The sequence below is a fragment of the Austrofundulus limnaeus genome, unplaced genomic scaffold, assembly GCF_001266775.1.
Source record: "Austrofundulus limnaeus strain Quisiro unplaced genomic scaffold, Austrofundulus_limnaeus-1.0 Scaffold69, whole genome shotgun sequence".
Classification (NCBI taxonomy): Eukaryota; Metazoa; Chordata; class Actinopteri; order Cyprinodontiformes; family Rivulidae; genus Austrofundulus; species Austrofundulus limnaeus.
Window position 1 is genome coordinate 889,031 of NW_013952471.1, and position 13,052 is coordinate 902,082.

The 13,052-nt window shown below is 38.5% G+C and overlaps 1 protein-coding gene across 1 annotated transcript in view; it reads right to left on the reverse strand.

Annotated features, from left to right (window-relative positions):
- Positions 1-13,052, reverse strand: part of myo15b (myosin XVB) — a gene marked incomplete in the record, with an annotated part of 164,390 nt that overhangs the window by 77,584 nt on the left and 73,754 nt on the right. The window contains 4 exon segments of the mRNA XM_014010452.1: positions 2,076-2,200; positions 6,173-6,230; positions 6,323-6,385; positions 10,750-10,843. Of these exon segments, the coding sequence (XP_013865906.1) occupies positions 2,076-2,200; positions 6,173-6,230; positions 6,323-6,385; positions 10,750-10,843 (340 nt within the window).

Sequence of the window (13,052 nt, forward strand, 5' to 3'; positions counted from 1 at the left end):
TCTTGCTGGATTACATTTATGAAAAATAGGCTGGTCCTAATTTCATGGAGTAATTCCTACATCTACATTTCTCACCTGAAACTAGAAATTATGTATATATTTATTTTTATGGATTTTCTCAATAAAATTTTGGAACAAAGCTTTTTCTTCTTCCATGGGAGGACATGTCAAAGGTGGGATCTCTGTTCTTCTTTGTTCTGGATATATGTCTGGATTCTGATCACTGGATTCTGCAGATTGGCTTGGTGGTCTCCTGGTGTTCTACAAAACAGCGTCCATGGCTTTTCATTTTCTGGCTGACTGACACATTTGATGGGTGGCCGTATTCTATCAGCGGACATTGGACATTGCCTTGAGCAAGCTGGACTCGGTCTGCAAGTGGTTCTGTTGCGGGTCGCAGGCTGGCTGTGGTCCCTGGACTTTGCTGGCCAGATGGAATTGATCTGGGAGAAGCTGATAGATCGGCTCGGTGGAATTTGTCCACACTATTTGCCTGATTGGATGCGCCACCTTGAGATGTACCAGCAGACATTAAAGCAGATGGAAAATTGTTATCATCTGCCTGACTCTTTTGTTCCCAAAACAACTCTGATTACAGAATCTGGCTCTTCCCTGGCCTTGATCTGTTGACTAAATTCTTCCTGGCTGGACTATGTCGACAAGGCTCTGCCCCATACCACCCCACCCCCTCCTCTCTCACCCATCTAATCTGATTTCCTGAGCAGGCTGAAGGCCACACAGAATGAACAATTCCATCAATATTCTGAATTTTGGCTGCGCTGGTTCTGGGGAATGTATTCTTCGAGCCCCCTTATCTCACTTACTCCTCTGGCTAATGAATCTGCCCTATGCAGAAGTTTTTTCATAAACACCATGGTGTGTCACAGTGTTGATATAACAGGATGTTTTTGCTTTTTTCCTCATCTTCCATTGTGTGGTTTTTAGTTTTCTGTTGTTTTGTTGTTAAGGTAGTGCAACTGTGTTTTGCTGCATGACCGGTCTTAACTGCCCCCTCCCCCTTCCCTGAATGTACAGCACCTTGTGAATTTATTTCTGTGAAAGGCGCTATATAAATAAAACTTTACTTACTTAAGTGGAGGACTGTGCAGGACTGATTTGTCTAAGCCTTCAACAAACTGATGAGCAGGTAGCATGACAATGTTGTTGGAGGAAATGATCTGCCAAATCAAGGGGTGGCTCAAGGCGTACATACATCACTGAAATACACCAGCAAACCACCCACATAATGATATAGTGAATTTCCTATTTAATATTGTGATAGTTGGAAAACTCTCTGGAAGTTTGTTGTGTTGGACTTATTCCCTTTAATGTGTCTTCTTTCTTCTAGCCACAAACTGATGAAGACGATAATGAGGACATAACAAGGTTTAAGACTCTTTATGTAAGTGACCCTCAATCCTGGTTCTGGAGGGCCACCAACCTGAATGTTTTATATGTTTCCCTGACCTAACACACCAGATTTAATCATTAACAGACTTTTGTAGAACTTTAAAACCTGTTGAAGAGTAGGTGAAGAACTAAAATATGCAGGATAGAACACCTCTAAAGCCAGGATTTAGGACTGCTGCTTTACGCCACTGACCCTTCTTCACCAGTAGCATCATCATCATCTTCCTCTGACGTGGCAAAGCTTTCCTTCTCCTCCAAGCCCACTAACTATAACATAATCCCATGCTAAAAAGAAGAGCAGGCTATCACAGAATCTCGACTCAATCAAAATGTCTACTGCAAGGACTAGTGGACATTTGCCAAGAGCCACAAATAAAAACATCTATTCTCCTTTCACGGCCTCCTTTAACTGCTAAAATGCCTACAGGGACTGATGTTGACCAACTGACATTAACTTGATGATGTTGTCAACAGAGTTGATGTGTCTGGTGAACGTTTCTACTTCCTTAGCTTGGATTTTGACTCAGGCACCATGGTGTGGTGTGGTGTGGTGTGTTTCCAACAAGTGGAACCAAGCTACTGACAAGTTGTTTGCAGTATTACATACCACATAATTTAAACTAAAGTTTGCATGAACAGGCTTTTAGAGTGCAAACCTTACATACCTTTAATATATTCTTGGCATAGCGGGAAAATGGATTTCTATCAATATCCTGTGGCAGGGCGAGCCTATGTTGTGCCTTCACCTGTGGAGGTGCAACTTCTGTAACCCCTGAACCACGCTGCTGTCCTGGTGAACAAAAACAGACTCACAATCACATAAGCAGAACACAATACAATTAATGAAGAGTAATAATAACTTATGCAAATTGTCATTACAACTATGAAAAACAAGGCTATCTGTGTGACCATCCCAGATCTGATAAATAGTTCATCAGGTCATCATTCTGGTTTTCATGCTGATCTAGTTAGTCGGTTGAAAAATACTATACTACTATTTTATTAGTTTTAGATAAAATATGTTAAAACAGGGGTCGGGTACAATGTGCAAAGGGCAGTGGTCGAAGGCGGGGACCCTGGTGGTCCAATCCTTGGCTACAGAAGCTGGCTCTAGGGACGTGGAATGCCACCTCTCTGGTGGGGAAGGAGCCTGAGCTGGTGTGTGAGGTTGAGAGGTTCTGACTAGATTTTGTTGGACTCACCTTGACACACCGCTCTGGCTCTGGAACCAGTCCTCTCCAGAGGGGTTGGACACTCTTCCACTCTGGAGTTGCCCATGCTGAGAGGTGCAAAGCAGGAGTGGGCATACTTATTGCCCCCCATCTCAGTGCCTGTACATTGGGGTTCACCATGGTGAATGAGAGGGTAGCCTCCCTCCGCCTACATGTGGGGGGATGAATCCTGACTGTTGTTTGTGCCTATGCGCCTAACAACAGTTCAGATTACCCACTCTTTTTGGAGTCTTTGGAGGGGGTCCTGGAGAGCGCTCCTGATGGGGACTCACTCTTCTTGCTGGGGGACTTCAGTGCTCATGTGGGTAATGACAGTGAGACCTGGAGAGGCGTGGATGGGAGGAACGGCCCCCCGATCTGAACCTGAGTGATGTTTTGTTATTGGACTTCTGTGCTTGTCCTGGATTGTCCATAGCAAACACCATGTTCAAACATACGGGTGTCCATATGTGCTCTTGGCACCAGGACACCCCAGGCTGCAGTTTGATGATTGACTTTGTTGTTGTCTCATCTGATCTGCGGCTGTATGTCTTGGACACTTGGGTGAAGAGACAAATTAATTCACCAGATAATTCAGAGGAGTTCTGAGTTTGTTGAGTTTCACCACTCCAGGAGCTGTGAGCAGACGAGGCTCATTTTCAGCTCTAATTTGGTACCAAGCTCAGTTTGATGAGCTGCTTGACCCACAATGGTGCATATCCTGCTAGAACATCAACTACAGGTGCTCTATTTCAGCTAAAGAGTGGCTGCCCATCTGTCTCAGGTTAGTGAGCATCATTCATGAAACCGTCCCATTGGAAAATGCACCACATAGTGAAGTCTCTCTGAATGGTTGATGCTGCATCAAGCTGTGAAAGTTCAGAGTTTCCAACTCAGGCATCTGCCGCTCAAAAGGCTCGAAACACTTCAAAACGCACCATGCTAGATGCACCGCAGCACTTCCCAACAGCCTTGATGGAAGTAAAAAGTAAAGTAAAGGTGCTTTATTTGTCATCAGTGTATGTTTCCACACAATGACGAAATTTGTGCTCTGCATTTAACCCATCCACACCCAAGTGGAGCAGCGGGCAGCCATGTGAGGCGCCCGGGGAGCAGTTAGGGTTAGGTGTCTTGCTCAAGGACACCACGACATGTGGGTATGGCAGGGAGTCGAACCTAAGACTTTCGGGTCCCAAGTCGGCTGCTCTACCAATACACCACAGCCGCCCCTAAAGTACACCATTATAGAAAGCCAACTGGATCATAAACTCGTGAATTCTAACATGTGAACAACACTTAAGTCGTTGTTTGCGCATTGTTAACGTGTTATTGACACACTGTTTATGTGTTTCCTACGTGTTAGAATATGCATGTGTATGACCCAGTTGGCTTTCCTGGGTCACACCAAATGCGTTTTGGTGCAGCTGAGAAAAATGATTTTCATGTTGACTGTCTTGTTTTGGACTACATTGCTGGTATTATCTTTGAGAGTAGGCAGCTGAAGATAGATTCAGTGAAGACTAAAGCTATAAAAGAATGGCCTCCTCTTCAAACTGGAAACAATTGCTATGTTTGAAATCATCCAGAAACAGTGGTGGGCACAGTTCCCCTAAAGCACTAAGGCACTAATAGGGGAACTAATTTCCTGATTAGTGCTTTAGGGCTTTTGCTAATTTCTTAATTCATTAGTGGATTAACACTTGCTAAATTTATGGGCTAAATTTATAAGCAGTAATTGAGTTCTTTAATATTGATCAACATTATTCTCAACAACTGAGGGTGAAAGCTGTCACACTTGTTGGTCATGCGTGTCATTTATCTACTAGATCAGTGGTTTTCAACATTTTTGCTTCTGACCCACAAAATAACAGTTGCAGACACTTGTGACCCCATTTATTACTTSTTTAYGTAGCTAATTTTGGTAATATCTCTGTTAAATATGGGAATAATAACWWTAAACAAACCTAGTAACTATGATACTAATWTTTATTCATTTATGATTATTTAAAAAAAATTGCAGTAATCATGATTAAAATATTCCATTAGCATTTTTTTGCATTTAAATTGATATCTGGAAATCACCTGGGGACCCTCACTTGATGTTTTGTGGCCCATGAAGAGGTCCCGACCCCAACTTTGGGAACCACTACACGAGATGAAATATGAACAATATTCTGCACACAAAAGATATTGTCTCATGTTGACTCTGAGGAATGATACATGGGTCAGCTGGGTTTTTAGTGCAATAGAATTAGCTTTTGCTAAATTTTTAAGTGTGTTAGTGCCTTAGAATTAGGGGACCTAAATATTAAAGTTAGTGCTTTAGGGTTAGTGCAACTAATTTTTAGATTAGTGCTGCCCACCACTGTCCAGAACTACAGCCAGGGAACAGGATGATTCAGAAAACTTATCTCCACAGCTTTGGCTTTTGTTTGGACACCAGAAGACATTCTGAGACTTAAACAGTCATAGTTCACCCTGACCCTAACAAGTTTGGTGGTTGCTATTATGCTACTGTATATGTATAATATACTGTACTGTACTGTAGATGTATCTCGGTTATTCAAGTAGAAAAATCAAAACAGTTTAGTAGATATTTCATTAAAGTAGAAACTGTCCAGATGACTTATTAAACTTTTTTGAAAAGTGTATATATATATACTTTACCTGCAAATACTGTAAGTAAACTTTTTAAAGCTTCTCGTTCATGTGTCTGCTCCTGGATTCAGAGTTTCTTCCTGTACTGACACACCTGAGAGGCCCAAAGGAAAGCTAGGAGCTCGGATTTGTTTGAAGAGCCAAGTACGAGTGGTTAATTCACCTAAACTACTAAAATAAAAGGAATTCTCAAGCAAACCAAATGATTAAAACAGTTTTCATTTTCAGTGCATGAAATGTTGTATTTTAAAAAGATTGGAGCCCTCTGCATGCCACTCTTTGGTAGAATGGGAGATTTTTATTCCAGTTTACCAAGGTATTACTTTTTATCTGTATTATTTATAAAACCTTTTTATTTTCTGTTGATTTTTTTTAAGTTTTTGTTTGATGTAGTTGTTAATGTGACTTGTAAAAGAGCTGATCAAGTTTTTCCCACTTTGTTTTCCAATCTAGACTGATTGTTATGAAGTTATACATTTTTGTGAATGTTGGCTCAGGTCTGGTTTGAACCAACACAAACACCACTTTTTTCTAACCTGCATTTAACATCTAGTTCTGTAAGCAAATCGTATTTCCTTGATAGGACTGCTTTACCCCACATTGTTCGTAATAGTTACTGAATGTGCCAAAAGCAGAGTGTATGGCTTCCATCCACTTTGCCTCACAAGACTTTTTAATCTATCAGTGAATCTCCTCAACTAAACTGTAAAAAATGATGTGTATTTATTATTTGGCAACACCATTTCTGATTCCACTTCATTCTGGCCCAGGCTTTGGGCCCCACAAGGAGCACCCGGACCCCACGAGGCTGCGTTTTCCTTAAAACTGAGGACACGCACACACACACACAAAATATGGACCATAAAAAGTAATCAGCTTATTATAAAACTCACCTGCTCCACTGCGAAGTCTGGCAGACAGCTCAGCAGGAATCTCCAACATGCCTACGTCCTTTAATGTGATCACAACCAGATGTAAAAATTAAGTGAAGAGATTTGGTTCTTATGCGGTCCAGCTTTAGTTTGATCAGCCTATTCTCTTACCATCCCTGTAGAGATAGGCGTTGTCTTCCTTCTTGGTTTTACTTTGTCCTTTTCATGAAATTCCTGAAATCAACAGAGACAAACTTCTGTCAGTTTTCATAAGACCTATTTATTTAGTAATCCAAACATCAAATTATTATTTTTCCTTCACCTCAGGTTTGCTGCTGACTTCGTGTCTGATAATCCTTTACTTAGCAATTTTAAATATGTTCATGCTCCGTTATCACTCCCTGAGCCTTAGATCTATTCTTAGATGCACAAACAGTTATATACCTGCTCTGAAGCCACACCCACACACATGTAGCCCCGCCTCTCACCACAGGCCACACAGTTCCCAAAGTCCAGATAATTGTGTTTTTATTACATTAACAGCTTTAAAAACCAGACTCCATAATGTCACAGTGTTGTGACATTGTTGCTCAGATATTGTGATTACAATTAAAACCCAATTTTTTCTACATTTTTACATTTTTACACTTTATGTTCTACTTTTGTATTTAGCTGTTACATTTGCTGACAAAAAATGGTAATCACTCAAACTGGAGGGTGGGAATAAAAATAAAAAAACAGCACGTGTTGAAAGGTGACTTTCAGGAGGATAACAGATCAGATGGATAACAGAGTTGGCAGTACAGGAACACCAACAACACAATTGAAAAAGAAAAAAATTGTATAGGTCTTCTGGACGGGTTCTTCTCTAATGAAACGTTTCGTCTCTCCTTCAAGAGACTTCTTCAGTCTGAGAGTTTCAGGCAAAATTCAGGCTTTTAAACACTGCCTCCATGTGACTGATACTCACATCACATGGCCATCGTTGACACCTAATTAACACCTATTGTTAACAGGGGGTGGAGTGATACTGCCAATGGCAGCGCTGTAGGAGGGGGACAACTGAAAACGGAGGCCTCCACCTCTGTTTAATGATGGACGGTCTTAAACAGAGGTGGAGGCCTCCGTTTTCAGTTGTCCCCCTCATACAGTGCTGCTATTGCCAGTATCACTCCACCTCCTGTCAACAATAGGTGTTAATTAGGTGTCAACGATAGCCATGTGATGTGAGTATCAGTCACATGGAGGTAGTGCTTAAAAGCCTGAATTTTGCCTGAAACTCTCAGACTGAAGAAGTCTCTTGGAAGAGAGACGAAACGTTTCATTAGAGAAGAACCCGTCCAGAAGACCTATACAATTTTTTTCTTTTTGATTTTTTACCCGGATTACTGAGATGCATCAGGACAACACAAGTGAAATTGTGCTTACTGACACACTGATGGTGTTGTTTTACAGCTGCTCTAAGGCAGAAAAGTAGGCTTTTCAAAGGGTGGTCAAATCAGCATGGACAGTCGTGGTGACTTGCCTCCCAGAGCTCACCCACTGTCTTCACTTCCTGCTGCTCGCACCAAATTCACAACATCATTCAGCGATTGAACAAACAATAGATTATTGTAATATTTATGTAGATATGTGACAAGTGATACTTTAAACATACCCATAGCCCTATTAACTTTCTGTTTTACCCAAGGAGGTTCTATAGAACAGCTGGAGTGTGCAGAAACCAGGTGACCGTGTGATCGGCTGGTGAAGCTAACGGCTAACGCTAAACAGACAAGACTCTGGATTTCCCATCACTGTACATGTTGACAACAGAGAAGAAAAAAAAGGACTGACGATGTAGAAATCCTTAAAACTATTAAAAATAATATTAATCCAATTATTATCAATATTTCACAGTTTATATAATCTATCTAAAGTTTTAAATAATGCCAGAAAAGCTGTTTGTGTTATGGATTTGTTAACAGAAGATAAACAGGAAAATGTCTCATTTTACAACAAGTCAGCAGATTTGATCTTATTTAGCTCAACGTGATCTGAGCAGAACATAATGTAACAGTTTCTAATTGTATTTATGAGTAAAACAAATGCAGGTTTGACTTTGAAATGAAAAAGCATTTCTGCTAATGCACTATAATTTTCCGATTTGACTTTTCAAAATGAATTTTGGTCAATTTTTACCAGGACATGTTTTGAAAATTAATTGTCAATGTTTGTTTTATTTAACATTTTAATTAATTTGTACTTTGAGCAGCCTTGGAAAAGAAAATGATAATGCAGTTTGGATTATTTAGTTCTAATTTTATTTATGAGTAAACAAATGCAGGTTTGACTTTGAAATGAAAAAGCATTTCTGCTAATGCACTATAATTTTCCAATTTGACTTTTCAAAATGAATTTTGGTCAATTTTTACCAGGACATGTTTTGAAAATTAATTGTCAATGTTTGTTTTATTTAACATTTTAATTAATTTRTACTTTGAGCAGTCTTGGAGAAGAAAATGAATGTACAGTTTGGATTATTTATTTATAATTTTACTTATGAGTCAAAAAATTCAGGTACATGTTGAAAATGAAACAGCATTTCTATTAATCCATTTTAATTAGGATTTTGGAACAAAATCGCTTCCATACTTCAAAACCACCACAGTAATCTGTGAAAAAGCCAAGGCTGAATTTAACATTAACATAGACATAGAGCTCCTTTTTGAAGATGAAAGTTGCCTTCCGTCCAGCTCTAGTGGCAAAATGTCTATACTTCTCAGTCATAATCCCAGCCAACAACTCTGTAGGTCATGGACCTTCTGAGCTCTCCAGTAGACCCATTAGTCAAATATTATTTTGCTTAGAGTGAGACACTAAGTCTTCACATTTCTTGCTTCATGTGTCCACAGCTGCAGCTCTGCAACATTGCCTCCCATGCTAATTAGATGGTTGTTATGCTCGTTAGCTTTGCTGTCAAGATAAAAAATAGATTCATTTTGCTGTTTTAGATCGGCCGCCACTTCTTAACAAACTCTAATATCACTGACTCAAGTCTGGAGGTACTTTCAGCTTGTAGATCAGACATCATTATCCTGATGTACATCTCCTCATTCGCAGCCAGCTTTTTCAGTAAATCTGCCTCAGAGGTCTGAAGGCGTTGTTTTTCTATGGCCAGCTCTGGCAGACTCAACAATTTTCCAGATATGGCTCAGAGAATGTAGTTTCTATAAGTTTTCAAAGACAGTACATGATAATTATTATTTATCATGATTGCATTCCCTCAGAGATCCAGTAAAACACGTCCTACTCCACATGCATTCACTAAAAGCCCTACCTGAGAACGCCACTTTAAAACGTCTAAATATCCCTTTAAGACTGAAGATGGCTGTTAATTATTGAAATAAATTATGTTTTTTTCTATTTAAATAAATCCAGTTTGGTTCATGACTCTAACATAGGACCACAAAGCCCTATTTATGTTTCATAAAAATTATAAACTAATATATATATATATAATATATATATATATATATATAAATGATAGTTTTATATACTGAGAAAACTCTGACATTAAACAGTTAGGTTGAATCAGCTGACAGGCTGTCTGCTCCACGGATCACAGTGCAAACCTCATTAATTAATAACAAACAACTTGATAGTACCGAAGCACAGGCAACATTAAGGAGAAGCTTTAGACTTAGTTTAACTCATAAAGACCTGGTGGAACACACTGTTAAACTCAAAGGATGTCTCATGTCTTAATGGAAAAAACTAAATAAAATGAAACATCCTACAATGTTCTCTGATGCAGACAGGTGTCTCTGTCATGAGATACATTTCTGCTACACAAACTGTCCACAATTACAGAAACTTCAATTCTAAACAAATATTCAGCCCTAATGTGATGCTAAACGTGAAAGAATAATGGAGAAAGGCAGTCTACCTGTAAGGCTGGAAGTCTCAGGAACAGGTTTCACAAAGAAGGCGGAAGGAAAGATGCTTCAAATTTCACTCAGAGGTTGAAGTCCAAGAACAGACTGTGGCTGAGCAGTATACTGCATGTGTGGGAGTGTGTGACATGACTAATGAAGATAAGAGGGCTGGTTAAACTACAGCAATGAAATTTTATGAAGGAAATTATCAAAGGTTAAATATGTAAGAGAACAAACACACCCAGATGAGAAAACTATATTGTTAGGACTTTAATCTAACTATTTACAGAAATGTTTTAGGGCAGCAAAAAAAAGGTGAAGCAGTTCAAAAATACTTCTGGCTTATTCATAATCTGATGATATATCCTTAACTAAGCTGAGTTGTGTATAACATTTCTTCAGAGCTTTTAAATAAGAAAAGGTAGAAAGTTGAAGTACAGAGAATCCAAAGTGAAATAAATTAAAAAAGCCAAAGTAATAAAAATGAAAAGAGACAAACATGGACACTTTGACAGCAGCCATGTTGATAAAGATGTTCTCTGTGTGGTCGTAATGTGTCTGTGTTGCGTAAGAGACTATTAGTACTGGTGTTTATGGTCCAATAAAGTCAGAAAATATCAGGTTACTATGACAGCTGCGTTACACCTGGACATGGTGTGAAACTTGTCCACCCATGTTTACCTTCCTCCAGTGACGTGTCTTGATTGTGTTCCTGGTTATCAGCATCACTGCCCAAAACTGTGAGAAGGACTGCTTCAAACGTTTGAAGTACTTCCTGAAGAAAGGGAGAGGGCAGCAACACTCAGTTTCATTTATGTCCAACACATGAAGATAGAAATTAATTTGTAGAAATAAATAATGTAAGATCTGAGTTTTGTAAAATCTCATGTGGAGTGCCTCAGGGTTCCATTCTCGGACCTAAGTTATTTATTTTGTATGTGAACTATTTGGTAAATGTATTAGATATTTTTGGGTGTGTTCTATTTGCTGATGATACAACATTATTTTGTTTCGGTAATGATACTGAATTAATGTTGGAGATGGTACAGACAGAATTTATGAAAATAAAAAGTTGGTTTCAAATTAATAAATCATTAAACTTGGACAAGACAAATTATGATTTTCTGTAACAGTAAGAGAACTATAGATGTTTCATTTAAAATTGTTGATGTTGAGATCAGTAGAGTCAGTGAAGTGAAGTTTCTAGGTGTCATTATTGATGAAAAACTGACAAGGAAAAAATCATATAAATGGTTTAAGAACAAAAATGACCAAATCTATTAGAGTCCTGTACAAAGTAAGAGAACTGTTCAATGATAAAGCACTATTTATCATTCTATTGATCTGTTTTATTGTTTTTAATTATTTTTGCTTTCTGTGAAGCACTTTGTGATGTTTGTGTCTGTGAAAGGTGCTATAGAAATAAAGTTTACTTACTTATGTTGTATAACGCTATAATTGTTCCACATTTAATTTACTGTATTGAAGTATTGGGTGAAGCTTGTAAATGTGAGGTTCGGACAGGAACAGATCCAGGGCGCAGGCAGGCTCAAAAATATAACAAAAATTTATTTATAAATAACTAAAGGAGGGCTGCTGGCAGCAAACTTACAAGTATGGAGAGTCACAGGCACGAGGAACACATGGAACAATCAACAATGATCCAACACCAGACTGGGACAGGACAGGGTTTAAATACACAGCAAACTAATCAGGGAACAGAAAACACCTGGAGAGAAACACAAGGGTAATCAGCAGAGTGATGAGGGGCAGCTGGGCAAAGACACACTGGGGAACATAGAAAACACTAGGAAAACTAAGAAAATAAACACAGATCATGACAGTAAAACTATCACAAATCCTATTTTTATTTTACAGAAAAGAGCTATAAGAATTATTACTAGAAAAAATAACAACCATCCATCGAATATATTGTTTTATGATTTGAAATTATTAAAATTTGATGATTTGGTCGATTATAATATTTTACTGTTAATGTACAGAGCTCATAAAGGTGTGTTACCTTCCAACATTCAGGTAAATTTTGTTAAAAGASAGAGCTGTTATTATCTTAAGGGAATAGAAATGTTTCAGAAACCCTGGGTTCATACGAGCCTGAAGGAGAGATCCACTTTAATCCAGGGAATAAGATTATGGAACAGCTTAGAAGATCTTTGTTTATATTGAAGAGAATGATAAAAAATAGTTTTCTGAAGAAATATGGAGAATTATAAGTGAATTCACGCTAATTGTTTTTTGAGTTGATGTCTTTTATTTTTAATTCATTTTTAAATGTTTTAAGTTGTTTTGATTTTTGCTGTATTTTTACTTTTCTTTTGAACATATTTTGGTTAAAAAGGGGCAGATATTATAAGATTTATTCTTCTTCTGCTGCCTTTCATTTTATTTGATTTTATTTTGATTGCATGTTTCTTGTACTTTATTTATCTGTGTTACAAATGAAATGAATAAAGAACTACTACTACTACTACTAATACTTCTACTACTGCTACATATGTCCTTTAACCCCTACATTCAAAATGTTACCAGGACCGCCTTCATCCAACTGCGTACTATTACTAAAATTAGAAATATCTTGTTCAAAAATGATGCAGAAAAAGTGATCCATGCATTTATCATGTCTAGGCTGGACTACCAGCATTTCCTCTACCATTATCGGGGGGGGGGGGGCTGCCCCTCCAAGAATTTCACAGCTTGTACTCATTTTTATTTAAATAGGGCCAGATCAAGTCGAGATATTTTTGCGATCACTCCACACCTGCCTCTCACCAAACTTGGCGGAAAAAAAAATAAGACGCACAGCAGAGCTGCAAACAAAGTGAGGACATTGAAGAGGTCCTCACTTTACATCAAAGACTTCACTTTGATAGTAACTATGGTGCAAATGGTCCTCACTCTGTAGTCAAAACGAGTACACACACACACACACACACACACACACACACACACACACACACACACAC